The sequence below is a fragment of the Scomber scombrus genome, chromosome 17 (assembly GCF_963691925.1).
Source record: "Scomber scombrus chromosome 17, fScoSco1.1, whole genome shotgun sequence".
Taxonomy (NCBI): Eukaryota; Metazoa; Chordata; class Actinopteri; order Scombriformes; family Scombridae; genus Scomber; species Scomber scombrus.
Window position 1 is genome coordinate 14,527,881 of NC_084986.1, and position 26,903 is coordinate 14,554,783.

General features: G+C 40.1%; 4 protein-coding genes across 4 annotated transcripts in view; 1 reads left to right on the top strand and 3 right to left on the bottom strand.

The window, feature by feature from the left end:
- Window positions 1-414: 414 nt before the first annotated feature.
- Window positions 415-3,297, bottom strand: eif2b2 (eukaryotic translation initiation factor 2B, subunit 2 beta). The gene is made up of 8 exons (XM_062437339.1): window positions 3,067-3,297; window positions 2,456-2,576; window positions 1,527-1,678; window positions 1,262-1,425; window positions 1,064-1,159; window positions 849-986; window positions 701-767; window positions 415-607 (listed from the first exon to the last, which is right to left on the bottom strand). Exons 1-8 carry the CDS (start codon window positions 3,236-3,238, stop codon window positions 450-452), a joined length of 1,068 nt encoding a protein of 355 aa, XP_062293323.1. The 5' UTR covers window positions 3,239-3,297; the 3' UTR covers window positions 415-449.
- A 1,472-nt stretch (window positions 3,298-4,769) lies between these two features.
- Window positions 4,770-10,833, bottom strand: tmed10 (transmembrane p24 trafficking protein 10). Its single transcript, XM_062436785.1, has 5 exons — window positions 10,605-10,833; window positions 9,402-9,522; window positions 8,885-8,958; window positions 6,323-6,449; window positions 4,770-6,188 (listed from the first exon to the last, which is right to left on the bottom strand). Exons 1-5 carry the CDS (start codon window positions 10,779-10,781, stop codon window positions 6,067-6,069), a joined length of 621 nt encoding a protein of 206 aa, XP_062292769.1. The 5' UTR covers window positions 10,782-10,833; the 3' UTR covers window positions 4,770-6,066.
- Window positions 10,834-17,694: 6,861 nt separating this feature from the next.
- On the bottom strand, window positions 17,695-20,624 carry fosab (v-fos FBJ murine osteosarcoma viral oncogene homolog Ab). The gene is made up of 4 exons (XM_062436786.1): window positions 20,326-20,624; window positions 19,703-19,930; window positions 19,489-19,596; window positions 17,695-19,370 (listed from the first exon to the last, which is right to left on the bottom strand). The coding sequence occupies exons 1-4, from the start codon at window positions 20,455-20,457 to the stop codon at window positions 18,726-18,728; spliced, it is 1,113 nt and encodes a 370-aa protein (XP_062292770.1). The 5' UTR covers window positions 20,458-20,624; the 3' UTR covers window positions 17,695-18,725.
- A 4,015-nt stretch (window positions 20,625-24,639) lies between these two features.
- The window catches only part of LOC133998070 (protein c-Fos-like), a 16,590-nt gene continuing 14,326 nt past the window's right edge, over window positions 24,640-26,903 (top strand). Inside the window, exons 1-4 of the mRNA XM_062437813.1 lie at window positions 24,640-24,768; window positions 25,299-25,514; window positions 26,141-26,248; window positions 26,459-26,896. Of these exons, the coding sequence (XP_062293797.1) occupies window positions 24,640-24,768; window positions 25,299-25,514; window positions 26,141-26,248; window positions 26,459-26,896 (891 nt within the window). The remainder of the gene's footprint in view (window positions 24,769-25,298; window positions 25,515-26,140; window positions 26,249-26,458; window positions 26,897-26,903) is intronic.

Sequence of the window (26,903 nt, forward strand, 5' to 3'; positions counted from 1 at the left end):
GGAATGGACAAAATATTCGGAACACTTTCCAATATACACTCCTGGTCACCACCGCCCACTATGACCTCAAATATAAACATACACCTTTCTAACAATGATAACAAAAACTGAAAATGTATAAACTTCATAAAGGTAGAATTTATGTGGGCTGTTGTGTTGGATTGCATTAGATTGCTCAGGTGTTCCTAATAACGTAAAGTAGTAAAGTAAAAATGTGCACCCACTTTCACAATTTTCATAAAAACTCAGTGTTGTCTTGTGATTGCACATTGTGAGTCACATTAAAGTGCACATCACACATACATCTAAATCTTCAAGATTCTTATTTCGACCAAATTATTAAGTTTTTCAGGTTCAAGAGTTTCCAGCCACCACACACATCATGTCACATCAAAGAAAGACACCAAACAACACTGCATTTAATTTAATTTATTCGTTAACTACAGCGGTTAGAGCTCATGATCTTCCGGGTGGTAGAGTTCGCTCATCAGTCGGTAGATGTATGATGGTGCATGTCCTCCGATGTTAGAGATGAACAGCGTGATGAGCTCAGGTGGGACATAGTCAAACACTGGACAGTGTACATTCACCTTTGAGAGAATCTCACCTGAAATACAAGTGAGATTTTGCATATGTTATTGTGCAAAAGGGGAACAAAATATGGTTGAGTGGAGCATTGTGTTCACAATGTGAGAGTTACCTTCAGTGAAAGGAAGCACCTCGTGTGGAGAGACAAACTTATGGAAGGTATCCTCTTCATTTGGAAACTACGGACACAGAATAGTTTAATATTCATCTGTTGCCAGCAGAAATGATAAAGACTTCACCTGCCCTGAGTGTCTTCTTACCTGAGGTGAGAGCTTGAACATGGGAGCGCAAACAATGAGAGGCGTCGAGTGGTGCTTGGCTGCGAGAGCTAGGGTGTGTGTCCCATTGACGGCCCTCAGTCCTCCGTTGGCGAGAACCGTCTGCGTACCAATGATGACCTGAAATGAGATGACCGCACAAGTTCACCCACATGCTCTAACGGGACTGTTTCAAAGTGTTATGTAGTGGAAAGTACCTTATTAACGCGAGACATGACTGCAAATATGGCGGCGTCTGCAATCACGGTCGTCTCGATGCCAGCTTTTGAGAGACTGGTTGCCATTTTGTGCCCCTGGTGAGATGTGAACAAATTCACATTCAGCCATCTTTTTTTGTTTTGCTACATTAAAAAAACGATAACTGATCTGATGTGTTGAGAAGCTACTCCACCTACCTGGCAGAAAGGGGCGCACTCTGCCACAATGACATGGAACTTCCGTTTGCGTGCAGCGTCTTTAAGGAAGGCCTCCACGGTGCGAGAGCGGCCGATCGTCATGATGACCTCATTAGAATGGATGTGCTCCAGGGCCTGCATTGCAATGTTGTCAGTTGTTCCCTCTGAAGAAAAAAACCCCACAAAACCTTTCATAAATATCAAATTTTCTCAAGCTTACAGCTGAAGAAGTTGTAGATAAAAACATTAAATGACATTCATTTACCCAATTCTGTCAGCAACTCATTGATGGCCTCGATAACGTTGGCTTTAAGAGGAGCAAAATGCATTCGGAAGTTGTCCTCGCTGAGACCTCCGGAGGTCAGCAGCTTGTGGAGAGATTCCTGCTGGTCTGCCTCTTCGCTGCTTCCTCGAGATCTGCAGGGGAAAAAAAGTGGAGAGAACAAGGAGCTCAGCAAAGCCGAGCCATTTTTACACAAGAAGTATAGCCTGAAAAAAAAAACTAATAGCCAACAATTAAACTAAATATTTAGTCAGGGATTATTTTCAGATTAATAGACATTTGGAGAGCAACTAGTTATTTACTGCAGTGTGTTTGAGTTTTTATAGTTTTTATGCAAATATAGAGGTTTCAACAAATGACTGTTTGCTTTACAGATGAATCAAACTTTTTTCCCTGATAGATTAATTTTTCACTTTGTAAATTGTGAATAAATAAGGACAAATGTAAACTTTCAGAGGTGTCCTTTTAAAATAGCTTATTTTATCAAACCAAAGGGGTTTTTAGTTTGTACACATAAGATTAAAAAAACTGCAAATTCTCACATCAAAGAGTCTCTAAATTACTGTTTTTTTGTGATTTTATATCATTTAATTACAATGACTAAATGATTAGTAAGTCTATCAGCAAAAGATAAGCCTTCAAGAATTTTTATAATTGACTAAATGACTATAGCAGGTTGTCTTTTTGTGGGATTTCTTGATAAGAAAAACCTCTTCATCTTTCAACTGCAGAAATAAACTGTCCACTGTTTTGATCACAAACTTGACAACATCTGCTTTCAACCAACGTACGAGGATACAGTCCCCAGAGTGTTTCTTATGTACAAATGTGGAATAGATCAAAATCAATTATCTTTATGGGATGCGTGTGTGCAGTGACAGAGTACAACATGTAGCCCCTGCAGAGCGCACCTGGCATACTCCTCTCTGATGATCTTCAGCACTCGTCTGATCATGTTACCGACGGTGGTCTCTGAGGGCTGAGCAGCTGACATTCTCCTCCCCTCTTTCCGGATGATTTCCATAAGATCACCTGAAACACAGAGTATTTTAGTAGATATAAGATATCAGTAAATGCTAAAGCTTGTGACATTGTTTTTTAACCCCTATTCCCTACTGTACTGATCACATGTTTACTTTGTAATCTCCGTTTATCCTTGATGCTTACATATTTCCCCCCTAACTTTTGACTGTGTTTGAATACTTCACAGGATATTACAAATCGTTAAAACTGTATTTCTTTGTTATCTAACATTAGTGGCCTATCTCAGGCAGTAAACACAGGCCTTTATGTCCCACGTCTTTTATTAGAAGCCCGACCCTTTAAATAAAACCTCCCCTATCCCTAAAACGAGTCACTATCAAACTATTCCCAAACATTTGGCAGCTGAAATGCAGTTTTTAGCACTTTGAACAGATTTTAGAAACTCCCACACAGGTGACAGCTTCTATACTGGTTCCGTGTACTGCTGCACTGTGTGAGTTTGAGAGGTAAATTATAGAAAATGAGCAGCATGAAGTACCTGCGCTGCTCCACCGAGCCTGGGCTGTGATTCTACGGAGCAGGGCGGTCGTTTCTCGGGCTGTCTCCCCGGAGCCCCGCAGCGGTCCCGTCCCACTGCCTCCTCGCTTCAGGTCGGACAGAAACGCCTCTATCCTCTCTGTCAGGTCTGTTTCTTTATCAGAGCCAGGCATAGTTGCTGTAAAAATGTCTCGCTGTCAGACAGTTTCTCTACCATGCAATTGTTTTGATGAGGAAGTACTTCAGGAGCACATCCGGGTCGTTTTAGCTGCGGAGTCATTCTAATTGGTCCGTGTCGAGCATCGATAACCCTAGATTCGCAAAAGATCTCGCGAGAGTTATTAAACCATTAACCCATAACAATATCAACTGGGGTTTTTTCCGTTTTAACCTAACCAGATCTCAACCACATCATAAAACATAACTATTTTGTACAATGACAAAAAACGACCAGAATGAATGAATGAGTAACACGTATAAATCTCGCGAGAGTTTCGCTAATCTAGGGTTACCAGCTAGACAGGACGTTTTGACCGGAGGAACCTGCATCACTTTCACGGTGTTTGCGACAGCCACGCATGACTTTGGATAAACATTATAACTATATAATATATTATATAATGATTTTTACAGAGAAAGGAAAAATCCTGTATTTTGTGTGAAACTCCTATTTTTCACTTAATGGGAAACAACAAACATCAACATCCCCAACAAATTGAAAGAAATACTTCATGTATAGCCTATGCTTCCCACTAATTCCTCTCAAGATTTGTGGAAAACAATGACAAATTATAACAAGAAAGACAAATAAACATCTATATGAATATCAGTATACTTCAGGAGAGTTCATGACTGCCAATGTATTATATTTCCCCATCTATGAATTTCCTTAATTTGAAAGTATGAATTTAGAAAGTATAAAACTTATCAGAAACTATCATATGTGCACATAGTTAGTATTTACCAAGAATGAAAAAAAATCTGGTTAGCTCACATTTAGTTTTACTTTAAACCAACCAATCTCAATGAATGAGGATAAATGATAACAGGAATGGGTAACTCAAATGTATGTCCATATCAAGAGCCCCCATATTGTCCCACTGATGAGCAGTAGGGATTTCCCCTTTAAAAGTATTGGTTGTGTCAAACTAATAACAGATTACTCACCTTCTGTTGTGGAGTTTTGATGACTTATGAAAACACTTATTGTTCATTTGGGAGAAATGCACACCACATAGTTGATAGAACCATGTGCTGGTGTCTTTAGAGTTGGAATGTACTTACTGTAAATTGCTTTGGATAAAAAGCTTCATCCAAATGAACCAAACAGCTTCATCCTCTTGTTAATGTGCACCGAGGATGTAAACAGATGTGGCCGTGTGTGTTCACATCAAACCTCTTGAGGACAAGTTAACGTACTCTACCTGAACATTGTACATATAACACGACCTGTAGAAACTTAATAGTCTGAAAAATTGTAGGCCAATATTGTGACCAGCTGCAGAATCAGAGCTCTGCTTCATTATAGTAAAAACTGAAAATATTTTAATGTTTTTACTACCTTTTACATTTCATGTTATATTACTAGCAATTTTGTCCTTTACCAATTTAAATACTGTAATATAGGTTGTTAAAACACTTTTTAAAAGTTCAAAACCATCTTTCAGAACCCATATTTTAGCAAATTTACATGTTAGACCAATATTAATGTAAATCCATCCAATATTTTATTGAATAAAAGCCCAACACAAATTTACAAAATTTATCAGTCAACATAAAAATCATTGATTGCGCACGAAGCGCATGTTCATTGTTAAAAATGTACCCATGACAGACGCCTGAATTAATCCCCCATCAGAAACAATCTGAATATTTGCAACCACCCACATCCTCCTGTTACCCAACTCTTAATTCAAAAGCATTCATAAAGAAAAGAAGCACGCTGGATGGATCTGCAAGTACTGTAATTGGGAAGTGATATTTCGATAAGTTCAAAAGAATATATAATTTACCAGTGTGTAAAGAAAAGGGGCACGTGGGAATATCAGAAAGTGTTTGGATAACCGACTGTACATTTCTCTTCAAGACCTCCATCTGCTGCACATGAATTGTATCACAAAGGTCAGGTGGTTAAATTACTCCGTGCTGTAGCCATACACACATGAGATGCTGTTGATTATCCTCCTGCCCGTTTTGACTGGTGACAAATTACTGTTCAGGCGTTTCAAAAACCAAACGAGAACGTGCAAGAGCTCATAGAAGTGACCTAATTTATAAACCAGATAATATTTACTCTGACAACTCACAACCCCCCCTCCAAAAATATACCTGTAGAAGCAACTAAATAGCATTTACAATATGAAAACAAACTAAAGACACGGTTAAATTTAGCTACCAAACATGTATGCAAATTAAGTGACTTAACACAGAAGTTCAGTGGTTGCCAATTTTCTCGTCAAAGTATCAACAAGCCACCGTTTCAAATAGCCTTCACTTGATAAAAAGGGCACCAAGGATCTAGTTTGCTTGGCATGGCAAAGAATGTGTACATCAACAGAAGGGCAAAAGACATTCTCTCATGGCACATCCATTCAAACTGAGCTCAAAATCAAACGTTACTGTTCAAAAGACTGAAGGAACAAGTTCTTATTCAGTAAGCAGCAACATTCAAAACAGTGCAGACAGAAAGGTGAAGTACTATGAGATGGACGTATCTCACCTACGCAGTGACATATGCCTCCCCATGCCTCACAGTGCATTTCTCCCTACAGCGCTTTTCATGTTTCAAACCACTAAATAAGCAGGTGAAATCGTTTTTTTGTTGTTGTTGTTTTTTTCAGAGGACAACCTTGGTGCTCTCTCTGACAGCCGTGAAAAAATTTGAATTTGAGCCCCTCAACCCCACTTGCTGTTGTTTGCTGAAGCTAGTCCAAGGAGGGTGGATGTTGGGATGTGTTGGCTGACCGACAGATTCCCCTGAGGTACGGAACCAGGGGACGCTTTACTCGATCAGCTTCTTTGCCTTGAAGAAGCGCCGCAAGTAGAAGACCTGCCATGTGGCCAGCCCAATGAGACAGCACATGGAGAATATGCTGAAGTACAGCACACGTGTATTGGTGGACTCTGTTCACAGGGGTAAAAAAAAAAGAGGATTGTTGTTATTTCTCATATTCAGTGAAATAACCAACAAAAACAAACTTCCCCTTCAGAACATTTCTATTATTCCCTCATTCAACTTCATTTCAGTGTTTTCTTACCATTAGTATCCCGCATCTCCTCCTCTCTCTTTTTCATGTAAGCAAAGTCATTGACGATGGACTCGGACAGATCCTCCAGTCGTCTCAGTTCCACCTCCAGAGGCTTCAGCTTCTCCACCTTAGCAATCTGGAAAAAACAAACAAAGCAGAGGACACTCAACTTAGGGCTGGGCGATAAAACGATAGCGATATATATTGCAATAGACACGTAATCAATATCAATACATAATACGTTCAGTAGAAAGTTTGATAATTTCACTGAACTTCATTGGAAGAAACCACCATAGAGAAAAAAAGGCGAAGCAAGGTTGGTTGCATAAACAAACTCACTCGCTCCCTGGTAACCTAGCAACGTGTAACTGTAAAGATAACTATGTGAGCGTCCACACTTATGAACTATAACGTCCTACATCCAGCTGTGTCAGCAGCTAATGAAAATAGACTATTGATGACCCGTTAATGCTGTATGTTGTGCAGAAAAAGTATTGTGTGTTGGTCAGAAGTATTTCAGACACTAGTTTCTGTGATGTTTCAGTATTTACAGACCAAACTGATGTTGAAGCGCGATGTGCAAAAGCGCCACTAGGGTGCAGTAGTCTATTTGCGCACAGTGACAGCTCTAATGAAGAGTTTTAGGGACTTGAGTAGGCACACCAGTCTTTTCCCAGCATGACTTATTTTCCCTGTCTGCCTTGATTGATAACAGGTGATTAAAATCAGAGGAAGGTTATGTTTATAATAAAAGTGTTTAAATTGAATATTTTTTCCCCTGGTCCTTATTTTAAATAGGTCATTAAAAAAAATGTCAATAATTATTGATATCGACTGATATGAAACACTTTAATCGTGATACAGTTTTCAGCCATATCGCCCAGCACTAACTCAACCACAGAAAAGTGATATAAAAAGGTAAAACTTAAACATTGTCTTTATATACTTTGTCCAGCAGGTATCAGTCTTAGTCTGTGTACACGCCTTGTGTTGGTTAAGTCCTGTTTAATCTTTGGTGTGAACCAAACAGCTGCACTGCAGGAGCAGGTGGTTTTTGGTCTTGAACAAACTCTGGTGTATTTGCTTTGTGGGCCATCTACACAATTATGTGACATTACAAATTCAACAGCTACATTTACTTGACTTATCTGACAATAACAATAGCAACCCTTTCCCCTCATGTTGTAGGGCAGGACGTGTACTTTACTTTACTTCCTCTCATTCAACTTTTTACACACTAACACTCATACAGTGTCCTGCCTGGGGACACTTCAGCATGTGGACAAGAAGAACCTGATCTTGTCAAGCCACAAATCCTGAGATGCATGGACAAGCTGTTCTCTGTGCTGCATTGTCAGTCCATGTGACTGATGTTTGCAACTTTTGGTTAATATCTAACCTCGAACTGTCTAGAATTGAATGCAATAATGGATCTATCTTTTTAATGTGGACCATGGAACCCAAACTACAACACAACATTGTATAGCAGCACCTGATATGGACATTTTGCCAATTAAGAATTTGCAGCGTGCAAATAACGCCAAATAAGTGCAGAATAATTAAACATTGAATGCTCCTGCTTACATCTGCCAAGTAAACACTCTCAAACACTGTGTTAAACACATGGGGACTCTGACCTGCATATAACCAAATACCAACCCAGTGTGTACTGAACTGCTTTTAAATTTGTTCTAAGTGACACACCCATCTATGTAGTTTAATACATGTCATTTCAGCTCCACCCACCAGCTCACAAACAGGCATGGCAACATGAGCTTTCCCTCTACACCCACCTACATACTCACGCAGTGTAACAGAACGTCATGTTCGTGCGCCATGTGTGGGAAGAGGGGCGATTCAAAGCTTTATCATGTCTACTTATTATCAAGCATTGCCTGAGGCAGCAACAGTACTGAGTGCTAATCCACTCTCAGAAAAAACAGCCCTGAACAGTGAGCAGTAAATGATCTAAAGTGGTGTAATGTAAGCAGTGATGTACAACACTGTGTCCCTATTTAGACAAATATTGCACCTCCTCCAATGATTTCACTGTTTCGTACATATTAGGCCACATTTGGCGTCATGATTGTGTTTCCATAACAGACACTTAGCACTGCCACGTCAACAGTAAAAGACATCAACATTGCTGCAGTCAGAAAAATATTTACTGAAGCTTAAATGCAAATAAGGTATTGAATCAGCACGCTCCTGTTTTGACAGCACAACCTGTCTTAATAATTAGATGAAGACACTGCTCAATTTGATGTTATGCAATAGTTACAGAGAGTTTTATTGGTGTCATGCTTCTCTGGAAACTGCCCTCATTTCTAAAATGGTTTGATAGACAACAACAATAATACTTTCATGTCTTCTAATTTACATTAGGCTCAAGAAAGCTTGCAATAAAATTAATTTGTAGTTTTTCAAAGCAGAATAATGAATGTATGTGTTAAAACCCAATCTTCAATACCAATGTCCTACATCCTCTGACCTAGTCTACAAACTGCATGTGCACAGAGTATCTGCATCATTCAGTAGAAGTGAGCCAACAACTCAGAGTCAGACACCTACCTCTTCATAGTTTTTGGCCTCCACGCCATGCTTCATGTCCAGATTGACCAGCTGGTCAGGCACTCTTCCAGTTCCTGATTAAACACAGCACAGATTCAACATAATTAATTGATATTTTCATATTACGTTGAGCACTGAAAAAAAGTCTTCATTAATAATACAACAAATGATTTATTTATTTTTAATGTCATTCTTATCAAAACCTTTCGACATGTGTCAACAGCAGTTTAATCTCCTGACTTATAAATGATTGCTTTAAAATCATTTTTAAACACATTTGAGTTTTGTGATGCATCACATTTTAATTAAATAAATATGGGAAAGTTATAAATTATATATTCATATTTGCATACACACATTTCAGAATTGGGGGATTTAGATTAATTGTATGTGTATATTGCTAACAGTAATATAATATCTATTTATATATTAGTAAACATGAGTGGCACAGACAAAAGACCTTTAATCTGATGACAATCTAAATGTGTTGGTTGGTTCTTGGGGTTAACACACTTACCCATGGGTGACTTGCTCTCAAAGCACACCTCAAACATGTCATAGTCCTCTGTGGTGAATGCAAACTTTCCTTTTGTTGCATCTTCCTTGGAGTAAAGAGTGTGGCTAGAGGAATCTGTGATCTACAAAATAAATTGAAAAAATCATAGAAATATTAACTTTGCCGAAATGCTTACTTGATAGAAAATTCATTGTCAGCAATACTGAAAATAAATAGCATTAAAAGCCCTATGCTCTGTTGCAGTGTCACTGTGAATAAAAAGTGAAGTACAGATTCATGCACGACGATGATGATTATTATTCAGTATGACAAATATTCATCTGAAACTTATTGTCGTTTTTGGGGTGTTTTAAACTGCTGGTTGATAAAACATGCACTTTAAATGTGTAATATTGACTTCAGGGAAATTGTAAAGTGCTTTTTTGCAATTTCTCTCTTTTTTTCTTTAACAAACTTAACTAATAATTGGGGGGGGGGGGGGGTTAAATATTAAAAGATAATGGCTACTTGCAGCACTAATTAACTACATTAAAATGAATAAATAACATGAATGGGGATTGATAATTAGGTTTCCATCACTGTTATTAATGTGCCAGCTGTTACAATAGGGAGACTATTACACTAAACCTGATTACTTAATATTGATGAGGATGCAATGGGTTAATATCAATGTGAGCATAGACATATTTATATAATATGAGAAGAATCATAAGTTTGTTAAATTAAACTTACATTGAAGAGGCCGTGGACATGCAGCTAAGTGGCTAATAATGCTAATGTGGCTATCTAAGGTAAGACTGACGTGTAACAGCAGCAGAGCCGAAACCATCACACTGACGGGATTATTTAACACAATATAACACACAATAACCCAATAATATTCACATAACAGGCGTCTATTAATGTCAGAGTAGCTTAATTATGTGTCACGATGCAAACAAATGTATTCTGAGCGTTAATTAGCTAACCTTATAAAAACCAGGAAGACGGGGTTTTCAGGCCCTGAGCTAACCAGTCATCACAGTTGTCACTTATCTCAGCTGTATACAACCAGTAGTGAACACTGTTTTTCAACATTAAATATAATTTTCACCACCACTTGCTCGGTTAAACACTGAGGATAGCAGTCTGGATGTATTTCGGCCTCAGTGTAAGCAGGCTGCGCTGGTTGCAGCTAGCAGCTAGCCGCGGCTCGTAGCTCACCTTCAGGTTAGTTTTGGTGTTCGCCTGTTCGCTTATTTCATACTCTCCCGTGACCAGGACGTCTTTGTGGATCTCCTCCCGTAAACACTTTCTTGAGTTGACCGGTAAAAAGAACGAAATGGAAAATACCGATTCAATAAGAACCGGCAACAGCAGTAGCACTGCGAGTCGAGCCATTGCTACCCTCAACCGATCAGCCAACCAGCCCCTGCCAGCGAACCAGTTTAACGCCGAGCTCCGAGCTCACATAGCCAGCCTGCAGCGCACTGCTGCGCCGCCGCTGGCCTGGAGGGAGAACTACATCATGTGTTATCTTATACATCCTATACAGCCACTTTATTAGCAGTGTTGGGGAGTAACTACTTAAATGTAACGGCGTTACGTGATTTAATTACGAAATAAATGTAACTGTAACCTGTTACAGTCTCTGAGAAAAATGTGTTATTCAATTACAGTTATTTATGAAAATGTTGATTACAAAGGGGGTTACGTCTGAAGTCAGACCTGTAATATTCTGCTCAGGAGGATCTAATTTTTTAAATATTTAACATGTTACTGAATACATATATTGCTGTTTTTAATTCTTTGAACTCAGCTTTTGGTGGTCTTAATTGGTACACTTAGCCCAGCAGTTGAAAACATATGTTAGAAAATGAGAAAAAGTAATCAAATGTAAAAATGTTAATTACTTTGATTAAGTAATTGAAATAGTTACATTATTTGTTACATGTTAAATAGGGTAACAAGTAATCTGTAACCTATTACATTTCTGAAAGTTATACCTTCCCAACCCTGTTCTTTAGGTACACCTATACAATCTAATTCAATCCATTACAACAGCTCTGCCATATATAAAAGTAAGTGAATTAGTGTAATGTGGGACACTGCCAAATGAGGGACACCTGAACTAAAATGCATTCTTATTTCTTTTTCTACCAAATGCAAATGAACAGGACAGCTGTCAAATTAAACCCAAGATCACTGATCACTGATCATCGTGAAGAAGGCCTGAATACCGAAACCAAATAAAAAGAAAAGCACATAGACTCACACAATGCAGTACTTTTTGTGATCTGTATCATGTGATTGTTGCCTTTAGTCATATAAATAAATGAAAATTAAACAACTGCACTCTAATTACCACATTTTTTTCTTTTTCCCACCATCACTTTCTTTATAGAACGCATTACTTGCAATATGTGCAACATAAAAACATTAACAGGAAACAATTTGACATCGTACTGAAATAAAGATAAGACAAAAGGCATGATGTCACTTAAGTATGTTGATACAGTCAACACAAAAACCAGACACAGGCTAACAATAGTAGAAATAGATGGTACAGAATTGACAGGCAATAAAATCAGATTTTTTTTTTTTTTGGAGCATACAGCCTACTAACTGTATGTGCATGTTTCTTATTGTTTATGAGTTGGATGGACTCAAAATACTTTCTTTTTTAAAAGATTTATTTTGGGCTCTTTTGCCTTTATTTACATAGTAACTGACAGAGAGGCCGACAGGAAACAGGAAGAGAGAGGGGAATGACCAGCAGCATAGATCCCTGGTCAGATTCAAACTAGGGACGCTGCGATTATGTGGCATGCGCTCTAACCACTCGCCCACCAGGGCACTTCAAATACTTTCTGAATTCAATCATGAAAAGTTCAAATGATGGACGAGAAAAACTGGATGTATGGATGTGATATTTAGAGTCCTGAACTACCTGTTTTTTGTTTTCAGTATTAAATCCTTCCAGGTTAATAAAGTGGTTGGTTTGAGTGTCAAAATACTCATCAGTTTTTTCTACGATGCTGATGTATACTGACATTCACAAAATAGATGTGTAATTGTCTCTTCTTCATTTTTACAAAAAACACATTTGTCATTGATATCCACAAATCTTGAGATAATTTGTTGGTGGGATATAAATTAAACACATGTTTGCAATCTATTTACCTAAATGTTCTGGTTATTTATATGGGATAAGCTGTGTGGTTTCCTATTGAATGTTAGAAAAATGGGAGTTGCTCAAACAAGCCCGACTTTTCCCATGAAGTTAGGGTGAGGTCCCTCTGACTGTGCATGGCTGGATAAACCTGTTTGTACCCCTGGGAGTTGTCCACCATGCCTTGATATAGTAAGAAAAACATACAGATAGAGGAAGGTGCAGCATGTCTGGGGCCAATCCGGTGTGGATGATGATAATCCTCCAAAATCAGCAGTGAAAACTCAGACTGCTGAGGCCTCAAATAAGCTTCAGATGAACCTTTAAATGCAGCTGACCTTTGAGCTTAGAGTGTTTGTGACATATCATGGCATGTTTTCATCATTTAAAGGGGACAATACGAAACAAACAATACACAGTTGACTATAAATGGCACACAGTGAGCTGCAGCAGCCCAATACAATAAAACATGATGAAGTAGAATTGGTGATTGATAAGGTGAAAATATGGGATGTGTTTTGTACTTTGTGCAGATTGGAAATGTTTCCTGAACTGTCCCGAATCCTGAATCCTGAATCCTTGCAGACCTCTGAAGCCTAGTAAATGTTTTGAGCTAGGGCCCCCTAGTGGGTCAGGATGGCCATGATTCAGAGTCTAATGTGATTGGCAGAATGCAGGAAGACTTCTGCCAAAATGTAAGTTCATGGTTTTGGAAACCACAGCTGATTGATATGGGGATTTCACTTGTTTTATAGAATAAAAAATAATGATCTTAGATGGAAGCTATAAAATAGCTTTTAATGGAATATATTGGATGAAATCCCCTTTGCATGTCCTTCATACCGATCAGGGAGCCATATCTTGCCTTGACTCCGGTCTGTTTATGGTATCTATTTTGTTGAGGTGACCCTGTTTCAGACCTTGTGAACACTTTTAGGGCTGTAGCAATGAGCTTTAGGTGACTGAGCAATGACTGATATCCTACCATATTAATTTAAACCTGCTGCCACAGAAATACATTGATACTGCAGTTCCAAGATCAGAAATCAGCTCTTTTCATTTTGCTGTGCTAGCAGTTCACAATTAACTTATTAATATTTCTAGATTCCCAATCTTTAATATTACCACCATTGCATAATAATCCATCCAGTATACGTGATTGGTAAATCCGGATTACAAAACAGATGTATCATGAACAGTGTTGGCTGGGCTATTTTTTAGAAATCCCAAAAGCTATTATTTTTCTGTCAGCAGCTCGGGGATTACCCAATTACATATGATAGAGCTGTCCGGTTTCCAGGGAAACATCCTTGTTACTGATCCCACGAGAAGAGAGGAGGACACGCTGCTGAGTGGGGAGTATGGCACTAAGTGAACCAGTAATTATTGGATAGAGAAATCCCTCCAGTATTGTAGCTTAGTGTGCCAAATAACCTCTAAGAATAGCATCTCATACACTCCTCTGTGCTCGGAAGCTTTTAGGCTAGAGAGGAAATTAACAAAACTTTATATTCATACACCTAATCTATATTTTTCATGTTTTAACTGTACTGAAATTGGGCCTATATTTTTTGTGGATGAAATATTTCTTGAGGGTGAGATGCTGCTTTCACCTGTAGAGGTTTACTGCAAATCATGCTATTGATTGACTAACCTTTTATTGCCTCTGGACACCGCATTGCATGTCATTATGAAAGTCCTGCGTTACAGAGAAGAAAACTTCCTTAAATGAGCATGCATGCTGACGACAATGCCTACACACCCTTAGACTAATTGCTGTCATTCTTTGAGTGGAGCTTGTTATCACTTCCAGATACTGAAAGTGCAAACAAAAAGCAGACATATGCAGATAAGAGCAGAAAATAGACTGAGGTGTTATCTAGATTTGATTGGTCATACATTACCAAAGAGGAACACACAGACTGTGACACAGAAACTTCACAATCTGCAATGTGAGAAAAAAGAGAGGGACACATCAGAGATATCTAATTCTTCTTCATTTGCTTCAGTAAATGTATATTTTGCTGTATCCTGTATATTGTATGTTATGTATATTTTGCTGTATCCTGTTATCATGCACACAGACACAGCTTTAGAGGGAAAATGATCCTCTCTGGAGAACACAAAAGGCGTCAGAGGATGGGTTTCTGCCAAACTGAGCTCTTGTCGTCGTGGCATGGAGGCGTACCTGGCTGTTTCATCATCACTGTGCTCACAATTAAACCCGAGCAGGGTTCTCTGTCTGTCTGTCTCCCTCCCCGCTATCCTCTACCTCTTATCCTCATCATCTTCTGCTCTCCTCCGCCTCCCCTCGCCTCGCTCTTTACTTTCCTCCTCTGGTTCCTCCCCTGGGTTGCAGCACCGACGCAGGTTGGCGTCATAGTGGTCTAATTTTACTGCTGTTGATGCTGATGTTAAAAGAAGCAATAGGCACCTGCTATTTCTGCTGCTACCCTGTCTCCCTGGGGCTGGCAAAGAGGTATTAATAGACAGAGTTATTAGGTGATGCATGGTCGCACATAGAGCTTTTATTGAGGAAAAGGAGGCTCTGCTTAAGTGCAAAGAAAAACAGATAGGCACTCAGGAATCTGGCTGTTATGCAACAGCACAATGCTAACAAAACAAGTGGCTGTAAAAACACAGGTTCAATCCATACAATTCAGAAGTGCAACGCAAGCAAGAAGGAAGGAGGTAGCACTGTACTTCTGTCCTGAAATCTTTAAACTGTATTATTCATCTTAATCTGTTGATTTGTTTCAGGCTGTACTTTGGAGAATCAGGCCTCTGCCCATACAGGAAGAAAAGCAACAGCTGTTCATATCTTGGCTGTGTTGCACAAAAAGGTGTGTCCACAGTGGAAGGGCTCAAACGTCAGAGTAAGTTACTTATTGTGCGCTGGCAGTCCTCCATCTAGCATGACCCTAACGCACACACAGCGACGCATTTCCTGTGTATAAGCCATTAGGCAATCTGCCTTCCGATGATTCTTTGCGTGGTGAAATATCAATATAAGATCAAATGAGCTGAAAGACTGACAAGGGGAAGGGGAGGAGCAGAGGTTGGTTTGATGATAGATTGTGTAAAAGGTACATGTTGCACCATTTTTGACAAAGCTACCAAGTGTTGTAAAAATCTTAAGACTAAGATAATAAAATCAACAGACCCGACCAGACCAGATGTGATGATGGGAAAAATATGTTTAACAAATTAAGTAGCAAAATAGTACAAGAGTGTCAAATTATGATCCTTCACCTGCTTTCATTTTAAATTAAACTGATTTCTGACCGTTGTGTCAGTGACAATTTATAATCGTTATGCTTATAAATTGGCCTTCTGAATGACTTTCTGTTTAGGGATAATGAGAGAGACATCATTTAATTATGTAGAGCAAGACAGATGCACATGACGCCCAGCTTTAGTACCTTACATGAATGTACACTATTAAGGCCTAAACTGTAATAAAGTGCCTAAATGTAAAAATGTAAAAACCATACAGAAAACCAATAATGATAATAAAGCACTGACATAAGATCAGATCATGTTGGACAATTCTCTATTCACTGTTGCCTCAAATAAAACAGAAGCATAAGCACCTTGAAACTGCCTTTCTATGCGAAATCTTTTATACTGTATATTGAAATTAAATCAGTAACAAGAGACAATTCTAATCAGTATGTGGATTTAAAGAATACATACACTAAGTACGTAGCTGTATATCACCAGGTGTTTGCAGCCATTCAATTTTATTTGTATTAGCTCTGGGGACTAATGGGGAAAGATAATATATTATTTGTGGATTAAGTTCCCAGGTCACCATCTTTCAGATCAGGTATTTACATGTGACCTCTTCATCAAACCAGACTTGATGTGATGTTGGCACACAGTATGAATCCTGCAGCTGTCCCTCCTGAAGAGGAGGATTTAGAGTCTGTCTGGCGGAAAAGAACATCTGGAACAGGTTGAACACATTCAAAAAACATCTTTTTTGCAGACAGCCACTTTACACCTCGTGTCCAGCTGTCTGCATGCCTCAGTCCATTAGCACGAAGAAGACAGCTCAAGAAGGCAGGTTAAGTCCAAACTGCTGTCTGTGCCTTTATGAATTATTTGAAGGCTCTTGGTCCCGTATAGTGCTTTATTTAAAACAATGCGCATTTGAAAGTGGGACTGTTAGGGCTACTGGGGGGGGGGGGGGGGGGGGCAGAATATATGAAACCGACGTAGATAGTGGAAAAAATGTCGCTTTCGGATCCTCTTGCGATATCTCTTGTATAACCCTACGTGCGTCTCGCGGTTGTCTCGCAACAAGCACGTATCGTATTGGTTATGGGGAAACCTCACATTTCTCATCTTTCCAGCAGACATGCAACGAGTCAAATCAACTCTCTGTGCACAGAAACGCCGACACAAATGTTTAAATCTTGAGTATTTTAGCGAAGAAAGTGTCCACTCGCTTTCTGCTGACAGACAGCGGCTGCAGGTTGGCAGTTGGCACACTTCTATATTTGGGCACGGATGTTAGACGTCATCGCGCTGGGCTTGCAAATTTAAAAAAAAATGGAAAGAACGCACTGACGTCAGAGCCCTGACGTTTAGTTAACCTTGGCAACAGACGGAACAATAAATAGAGCCAGAGGAGGTGCAGGAAAAATACTGCTATCCCGTATTGAGACTAATTTTAGACATTATTTTAATTGTCTGCTGTTCTGTAACTCAACTAAGAAAGTTGATATAACATCTACAGAGACAATATGGTCTGTCATAGGCTACTTTTGGGAACACATTTCTAGTAAGAAAGGAAAAAACTGTTAAGATAACAGATCAATTGACACCAGCAGTATAGTGGGGAAAAAAGTAGCAGCATATGGGTGAAAGTGATTAAATAAATAAAATAAAATACTATATACAGTAAACAACCTGTGTAAATAAAGGTGCAATATGCAGAAGTGTCTTTTTTAGTGGGACTGGGAGGTACTGGGCGCTGTGGTGTTGTACAGTCTGATGGCTGATGGCATGGAAGAGCCCTGAGCCGTTCAAGTTAAGGTTAGGCTAAGGAAATTAATGTAAGTCTATGTAAAGTCCCTGAAAGTGACTGTGATATGATGTGTGTGTGTATTGACAGATCTCACCAGACAAAATAACTGAATTTAAATATCACTATCTTTTATTTACATATCTTACAAACAACATTCATCTTAACTCACTCTGTAAAAAAATAAATTGAAATTTCATAAATTAAAAACACTGATGTTTTCACAGAAAACTTCATACTGAGATAGACCACTCAGACCATGGTTAAGACAAAAGCATGTCAGTTTTTTTTAAGTTTTCACAAACAGTTCACAATAACTCTCACATTCCATCAACCAGAAAAAACAAACTGGATCTATAATAACTATTGCTCTGAACACAAATCAACACTAAACATCTTTTTTGTTATCTAGCACCATAAAACTCTTATATGAACTCATAAAACGACTAGGTGGTATTAGTTGAAACATGCTTTAACTTGCTACACTGGTGTAATAGGCAAGTACAAGGTGAAAAATTGAAGGAAAAACCTGAATAAATGAGTGGAGAAACATAACGAGTGTAAATGCTTCCATTCACGTGCACTGACGTCTGCATTTAGATCTATGGGAAAGACATCAGTGCTCTTTCATTAGTGCAATGTGTGAGGAACAACAGAAGAACAACTATTCCTCTTGTGACTGAGAATGTCAATCAGATCAACAATTACATGGAGAGGGACATAGTAGTAGTGGTCTCTTCCAGATTGACACTGAATCATATGATATGGCATCCGCAGTCACCAGATCTCAACCTAATTTAACACCTATGGGAGATTTGGGACTGACGTGTTAGACAGCACTCTCCACAACCATCATCTAAACACCAAATGAGGAAATATCTTTTGGAAGAATGGTGTTCATCCAACCAGTAGAGACTTGTAGAATCAATTACAAGGTGCAGCGCCTTACTAAGACACTTCATGTTGTTGTTTTTTCCTTTAATTTGTCACCTGTGTATATATATATATATATATAAAGGCAAATAAACAAACAATTTGCTTCCTGGTAAAAGTCCATTCCATAGCCCTGTGATCTGCACATGTATCTCATACATCAAGAGATTGTGCTTAATAGGAAGTATTAATGTTCTTGGAAGAGTCTTTAAAGGGCCAGCAGGGTTGGTGAGCTTAGGGAGTCAGAGGACTGGTCGTTGCTGTTGCTTCCTCTCCTGTGTGCAGTGCCACAGGTGGGGAGGGTCTCTGCCTCTGGGAAACTAAACACAAATGAAGAGGTGTAGGTAGTGCATGCTGGGGTGCAGGTCACCACTGGCGTGCACAGGGGCTCAAAGTCGGTATTGTTGGTTGAGGCGTGGAGGGGCTCCCAATCTTGAGTTGTGTAGAGGGAGTTGGACAGGTCAACCTCTGGAACCGACCGTGATGACTCCATCTCTGTCTTCGCCAGCAGATCCAGAGACTCCTCCAGGACGGAGACGTCCAGGTCTGTCATCTTGACTGAGCTGGTGGAAACAGTCGTGGTGGAGAGGACGGAGCTGCTGCTGGAAAAGATAGAGTTGGAGCCGGAGGTGAAGGTTGGCTGGCTGGAAGGGATGGTGGACACCACTATGTTGGAGGTCTGTGGCTGGGCAAGAGAAATTGAGATCATAGGGAAGTCTGTGTCAAGATCTGAAGGGATTTTGCAGATGGGTTGGTGTGCTGCCAGAATGAACTCCAGCCTCTCCTTTTCCTTCATAAGGTTAGCGATATCATTCTGAAGGTTGGACTTCTGGTCCTCCAGTATATCAGTTTCCTGGAAGGGAGAGGGAAATAGAGGAAGTGGTGTTAATTTGACTGTTGGGCAACACTGCTATCAGCAAATAACGAGAAAAGCATTTTAATAAATGATTGTAAATCTGTGGGATACTTACAGTTTGCAGAGTGTCGGTAAGCTCTCGCCTCCTGTTGCGGCATTTTGCTGCTGCCTGCTTATTTCTCTCTCTGCGAATTCTTCTCTTTTCTTCTTCCTCAGTGGAGACCTGAACACAACACAAGAAAAGGTTAAGACTCCAGCAAAACACTGTAACACAGAGGTTACTACTTATTATATTTATAAGTTGAAATACATGGTCATTTAATAATTACCTGATCTGCTCTGCCCCTCTTGGGAGAGTGGTTAGCCTTGGATGCTGCAGACCTCATGGCTGATCTGGAGTATGCAGGGCTGGGGCTGGAGGTGTAGGGGTGAACTCTGTGAGAAGGGGCCACTGAGGAGATCAAAGGCTGGACCATCCACTGCAGATCAGGGCTTGACGAGATGGCTGTGACAGTGGGGATGAAGGAGGCACTTGATGCTGTCAGGTCAGTGAAATCCTGGAAGAAATAAAGCAAAGGGATCATCAGTACATTTGGTATACTTTCAGGAGGGAGGGAGGCATTGCAGGATGATTATGAATGAAGCAGAGGGTCTATAAAAAGATGGATGGTTTAAAAATAACCATATGATGTCAACAATGACGTTACAGTCTCTCTATGGAGTTTCCAGGCGGATGAATGAAGATTGTCTTGCAAGAACAAATCAGCAAAAAACTATTTGTCAGCCTGCTTATATTCAATATAACAAACTATGTTTAAATGACTACATGAAATCCAGCTAATAATGGAAGTTTATTTAAACAGCTTCGGTTTTATAAGTTATTTGCAAGCCAAGCAGCTTCACATTCAGTTATATAATACTACAGTGCAATAGCAGTTTAATCTGGACATACCTGAGACTGGGGAGATCCCATGCTGGAGTAAGATCCCGCTGGGGACGGATAATATCCCAGATTGTCACCGGACGGCGAAGCGGTGGTGCAGCGGGAGGAAGAGTCGCACTCCGTGTTGAAAGCGGTGAACATGATCGTTTCCAAAAAAGCAAAGCAAGAAAATCCAAACAAGCTCTACCTTTGAGGGGGGGGGGTGTAAAGACGAGGAGGAAATCCCTTTCAGTAGGTATGTGAGGAACCCTAAAGTGCAGCTCAAGATGTGTTTCCCAAAAGTCCTTATTCAGCTGCTGAAAGTTTGACTGCCAACTCTGCGAGCTCGGAGGGTTTTTATAGCCTGAGCGAATGACGTCGCACCGGGTAGACCTACTCTCCTGACAGTGGGAGGAGAAAGACTCCGAAAAACTGACAAAACAACGCAGCAATCATACCGATTATTGTTCATAAATGCTTTAAATACTCTAAACATTTACTGCACATATTATTTGAGCAGTTTTAATGTATAAAAGTAACATTTAGAAATATTTTTTACTATTCACTCTCAAAAATGGAATGTTCCAGCTCGGGATCCCCAATACGTAATTTTCCAAATATGGTGCATCCTGTGAACGGGGCGGACCTTGCTGGGAAATACACCATCCGAGATTGGCCGAGTGAGACCTGACGTTATGTAAAAACAACAAACACAAGGCTGTTGTGAAAGCTGAAGAACTGGGGTAATAGTAAGCAAGAGGACACCCTGCACACACCAGAGTACATCAAACATACATTTCAACATGCAGATATACTGTTCTGAACTAAGAATATCAAATAATAGAGTCAAAATAGCCCAAACACACTGTCCTGTTAAATAGTACATTCAAATATTATTATTTGTATAGAGATATGGACATGCGGGAATGTAGCAGTCTTGTTTGTTTTGGGGTTTGTTATTCTCTTGCTCGGAAGCGTTTAATGCACTTTATAAATATATTTGATGTAAGTTTTAAGCCCATTTTTTCATTTTTATATGAAAGAATCTCTCTAATTTATCTGAGGTGCAATGACATGTATTTATTGGCAAATTTGGACCAAGAAATGTGTGGAAAATCCTTTGAGAATAACCCATAACAACTCTATCTATCAACTACTATATAAACATGAACCCTGAACACCATGAATTCATGTCAGAGCAGAAGCTGTTAGGTGTGTATATTGCCCTCAGGCAGTGCTTGTACCTTTTGTGTGTGACCCAGGTAAGGGTGTGTTAAGCTGCAGAGCAAGCTGATAACTGGTTTGTGGTGTGTACTTTTCCACAACAGCTTTTCTTAGGGAAGCCCAGCTTGTTCAAAAAGGTCTTCCCCTCTCCCTCTGTGATTTGCATCAGAGTTACCACTTAAGTGCAGGTCTGACACTGAACCAGCATGCATACTTTACATTGCTCTTAGAATGAAAAGTTCAGCAGAATCACCTTGTTGCTTTACTTTTTTTTCATTCCCATTAACCCTATTCAAGGTTTTCAAACATGTTTTTCCTTTTAAGCTGCCCTTGAAGTAGAAATAGGACACAAATCAAATGTGTATAGTGTCAGATGTTGGTATGGTGTATAACAATTATAAGTAGGCAGAAAACAATGAGAAAAGCCGGTGTATGACCAACACAATCTTAACAATAGTTTTTCCTCTATTTCCTGGAATCTCTAGGTTCTTTGAGGGGTCCTTTAGGAATGCTCTTCCTTATGAAGCAGTCCAATAAACAGGCAACAAGCTTATATATTGTTCAAATAAAATAGGCGTCAAACGTGTTACAATTACATTCATTGGTGTGTGAAGTGTGGACAATGGTGTTATCGTGCTAAAGTTCATTAATTTAGGTTGAAGGAGATGTGTTTTGTTTCCCGCGCTGGTGTTTTGTTGAACATTCCTGGTTGTCATAGCAACACTCCACCCCTTCGCGTCAGTGACGTCGTCGTTTTTGCATAGCAACAAAGATTGTTTGTGTTGCGATGAAGGATCACTCAAGAGGTAAAAAATAAAACCCGGCTGTTTTTTTCCTTTTCGGCCGCGGAGGAGTCACACACAACACATCCACATGTCACAGTGTAAATCGAGACGTTTGGTTCCAGGAAACAGCATCGGAGTGAGCGCTCTGTATCTGCATCGCGGCTCTCAGACTGTACTCTCTGTCCGTACTGTCTGTGAGCAGCGGAATGAAACAGGACACCAAACATCCCATTCACCTCAAGGCCGGCTGTTTCAGTATTTTGTTTGAAGGCAGCAGCCTGCATGGTGACCTAGACTATTGTTTTGAACAATGTTTTTAAGTTCTTTGGGGGTAAAACGTGTGTTGCCTATTAATAGAAATACATGATAGGCTATGTTTAATAATGATATTGGCTATTTGGGGATCAGAATAAATAAGTTATTGACCATAATAATGATAATAATCTAACAATTATTACAAATCAATTAACTTGCGGCAACATAGAAGATAGTTAATTAATTATTAAGATAATTAATTAACTTTAATCTAAGTTGCCCCAATTTTATTTTTTAAAGCAAATCCTTCAAACAGCCTTATGGTGTGTTATTTGTGAGTTATTTTTAGCCTGAGTGTCATTGCACAGTAGTGTTGTTTTTCAAAGGAGCAACTTCTATTTGATCTATTTGCCTAATTTACATGAACTTTGTAGACTGATGTCACTGAAACTAAAAATAAAGTGCTGGTCTGTGAAATTCACGCTCAAGTCGCTCTGATGAAAACAAGTGTTTGAGCCTCGGTGAATGGTGTCTGCTGTTACGTCCGACCTTTGGACCCCTCTGGTCCTGAATAGGCCGACCGCCTAATGAGGTGCCGGTAAATGAGCCCCAGAGGGGGCTACAGCTCCCGGCTGCTTCCCGGCAGCCGCAGCTCCCCTCTGAGAGAGGGGAGAGGCCCCTTCTATTCACCAAGCGTCCCTTTCACTTCACTGGATCTGTGAGGTCATCTGAAACCTAAATATAGCCTATCCAGCCTATACAAGCCTTTTCTTACATGAGCTGAATACGGGAATAACGCTTAGTCTACATAATTGGTGCTTATACATTGCGTCAACACTAGGCTACTAATTAATCTTTAGTGGAAGGGGGAAAATGTGGAAAACAGCCAACACATTATTCAATTAGTAATATTTTTAGAAACGCATACGCATAATATTTAAAACCTCTGCAGTATGATGTTATACCTATGTAAACTATAATCTAGGCTGCGACCCTCCTCTTCATGTATCCTTTCGGGTCATTCAAGGCGCAGTTAATGACGACGTTATCAGGTACAATGCATGACGGATGAGCGTTTTTGGTGCATGTTTCACTTTCTTTTGTGACTGGTGAGTGAGTGGGCCACACATAGTCCGTCTGTGCGCTCTCCTCTGTGCGCCACAGCGCGCCCCTGCTCACCGGAAACTCTATATATGGCTCGACCGGTCCATTCGGCGATTGGCTGCTTTATGAGAGCGACAAATCTGTTGCTGGAGCTCTATTCATATGCAGAGACAGGTGAAAGGCAGTGTGATGTATTTATGACACTTAATTTAGCTGCTATAAATAATCACCCGTGTGTGTTAGAGAATGTGTGCATTAATTAATTCATGCGTGCTTTTGCAATTACAGCCCAAACAATAAGTTGGGACATATAGGCTATATGATATTGTATTCTATCTTAAAGAGTAAAAAACAACAACATTACTCCATTGTGAGATATTCGGAAAGAAAATTGCCCTTTATATGCCACACTTATTGTTTAAAAAGGTTTATTAATATAATGCATTGCCATTATTTCCTGCATTATAAGATCATTTATGTTGCCAAGAATGCGCCAATATATGAAACGTGCCACACTGAATGTAGACATGAAGGGAACATAATGTATAATGCAGATGCTGCACATGAAATGACGTAGTTCATTCATGGTGATGTGCACCTCTTGCAGGCGGGGGTGTCACAACATACATGCTCGACTTTTTTTTAATATCTAAAAAAACAAATAAGTTTAAATGAAAATCTTGCTCAATTATACCATTTGGTTATTTCATGATTTTTAATTGTTCAGTTTGAGAACATCTGCTGGCGATTTTAACGTCACCTTTCCCTCTGTGAAATGGTTCAGTCTCACCACACAGATTTCATTCATAAAATTCCAGCTCACTATAAAAGGTGGGCCTCTCCACTATCTGCACAGTTACCATTTATGAGTTCGACAAATGGGACATAAGTAGGCGTGTGGGTGTCAGTTTTCTACCTATAATAGATAGACTACTCTATATTTTTTATGCAGTGATTTTTTTTTTTAGATGAGAACATGCATCCAGACTTCAGCGCTGAGTTCGACTCGTCGTCCAGCTGTAGCACAGCATCGCCTGGCGGGGACACCCCTGGGTGCAGCCAGCATCCTCCTGACTCGCTTTCATCATCAGTGGACAGCACCAAGGTAGAAGCGGATCTGACCATCAGGGGGAAAAAATCATCTCGAAACGTAGTCTTGCAGGGATAACTAATGCACAAGTTGCCTCTCTCAAATTCTTCACATATACCCAAGTAAATGTCACTGCAGCCTTTTTAAAAACAGGATTACTGTCTCACCCGCTTAAAATGGTTATTTGCAAAAACATATGCAACCTCTACAGGCAATAATGTTCAGTTTTATTTCAGGGAAATTGTTTTTAATGTACTTTACGCATGTCTTGGTCGTGATCTTTTATTTCAGAGTGATGATGCTGATGGTGATGATGGAAATGAGTGATAAGGATGTCATAATACATGTGGCAGTTTTTGATTGATTCATAGACAGTAGACCTACTGATTTCGTCTGTTTTTGCATTCCTCAGCTGAATGATTGATGTACCATTTATGCACATCTAAAGGTCAGCCATGAACGTGGCTGCTCATTCATCAGATACGCTAAATTAGTGTTTGACTGCATGCATTTGCATGTCTCTGTGATGTGACTTGTTTATCCAGGATGTTGAGACCAGTGCAGCAGACTCCTTTGTTCCGACTGTGACTGCAATCTCAAGCTCGCCGGATTTAAGGTGGATGGTGCAGCCGGCAGTCATCACATCTGTCTCTCCGTCGTCCAGCCGTGCAAAGCCCAAAACTCATGGTGCGACTCAGTCGTCTTCCCCGGCAGGTGCAAACAAGGCGAAGCCCTCCAACAGGAAAGGGCAGAAAGCGCAGGTATGCAATAAGGCAATAGAGTGGGGAGGGGTGGAGGTAATCAAATAACAAGTAGCTAATCAGCCAATCAATCAATAAGTGAACCTATTAAGCAACCAACCAAAGCGTCAGTATTGCTCTTAAGTAATATCCCATACCTTCTCACACTCTTCTCTATTGATGAGGTTAATATGAACATTTAGTTATCGCGATAGTTTAAACGGACGGGGAAAAAAAGGATGCAATTCTCTTTTTTGGCTGTTCTAGGAAAATTAATGTATCGAGTGGAGGCAATACATTTCTGCAGAGAGTAGCACACAGGGTGATTGGATTATGTTTAATTGGCGCAGCGACTACACTTTTAGACTGACGAGCACAGCGCTCTTTATGAGTGAATGAGATTGGGGAAATTGCATAAAATGCGCGTTCACGTGGCTGGCTAGACCGAGCCAGTGGTGCAGCATTTTAACGCCAGAACTGAAAGAGGGTCTGCACCGACCAGATCAGTATTCGCAGCATACACTACAAACCATATTCTTTTTTCGCTTTTCTTTTTTTGACAAGTGAAACTGTTAAATGGCCAACTGCTGGTATGTCAAGACTTGGCAGGATGCGCATTTTAATTGGCTATTTCTGATTGATTTCAGCCTTCCAAAGAGGAGGAGGAAAGGAGGAGGATCAGGAGGGAGAGGAACAAAATTGCTGCTGCAAAGTGTCGTAACAGGCGGAGGGAGCTGATAGACACTCTGCAAGCTGTAAGTATGCTGCTTTTCAAAATCATATAGAGAGCATTAACACAGCACATGCACTCCTCCAAAGCTGAGGGCACAAAGTGTAAGATGTCACTTGTCATTAAAGATCACACACAGGAGCAAGGATGACTGCAGAACACCATGGGGCAGCGTTGTTTTCATGCGTCTCTCATGCCATGCCTCTTTTTCTGCTGTTGTCCTTCCACACCTCAGGAGACTGACATGCTTGAAGAGGAGAAGTCCGCTCTCCAGACAGAGATCGCTGACCTGCTGAAGGAGAAGGAGAGGCTGGAGCAGGTCTTAGCCTTCCACAAACCCTCCTGCAAACTCTCTGCAGATGATTGTGATGATGATCAGGATGATGAGGATAATGAAGATGATGTTAACACAATGCTGCAGGATCCTCCGGCTTCCCCACAGCTGCTGTCCATCTTAGAGAATGGAAAAGCCGCAGAGGGCAACACAACAATGGGAGAAGCCACCATTGGTCAAGACATGGACAGTATCCCTTGTATCCCTGCTGCGGCCATTCTGGGGAACTCCAACATCCTGCTGTGTTCCAGCGCAGAAGAAGAGGCTCTGGAGGACTTAAAAGGAGATGACCTGGACGACCTGGTGCCAAGCCTGGATATGGCAGTGACGCCTGAGACGGCTGCCT

What these genes read in the sequence shown, in the direction of transcription:
- eif2b2 (XM_062437339.1), bottom strand. Translation starts at nt 3,238, where the DNA reads ATGCCTGGCTCTGATAAAGAAACAGACCTGACAGAGAGGATAGAGGCG. An exon ending in TGTTCAAGCTCTCACCTCAG is followed by an intron (nt 768 to 848) that starts GTAAGAAGACAC and finishes CTGTGTCCGTAG; the next exon opens with TTTCCAAATGAAGAGGATAC. An exon ending in GGTGCTTCCTTTCACTGAAG is followed by an intron (nt 608 to 700) that starts GTAACTCTCACA and finishes CTTGTATTTCAG; the next exon opens with GTGAGATTCTCTCAAAGGTG.
- fosab (XM_062436786.1), bottom strand. Translation starts at nt 20,457, where the DNA reads ATGTTCACCGCTTTCAACACGGAGTGCGACTCTTCCTCCCGCTGCACC. An exon ending in TGGGATCTCCCCAGTCTCAG is followed by an intron (nt 19,931 to 20,325) that starts GTATGTCCAGAT and finishes TATTTCTTCCAG; the next exon opens with GATTTCACTGACCTGACAGC. An exon ending in AGAGGGGCAGAGCAGATCAG is followed by an intron (nt 19,597 to 19,702) that starts GTAATTATTAAA and finishes TGTTGTGTTCAG; the next exon opens with GTCTCCACTGAGGAAGAAGA.
- tmed10 (XM_062436785.1), bottom strand. Translation starts at nt 10,781, where the DNA reads ATGGCTCGACTCGCAGTGCTACTGCTGTTGCCGGTTCTTATTGAATCG. An exon ending in ACACCAAAACTAACCTGAAG is followed by an intron (nt 9,523 to 10,604) that starts GTGAGCTACGAG and finishes TTTATTTTGTAG; the next exon opens with ATCACAGATTCCTCTAGCCA. An exon ending in TGAGAGCAAGTCACCCATGG is followed by an intron (nt 8,959 to 9,401) that starts GTAAGTGTGTTA and finishes GTGTTTAATCAG; the next exon opens with GAACTGGAAGAGTGCCTGAC.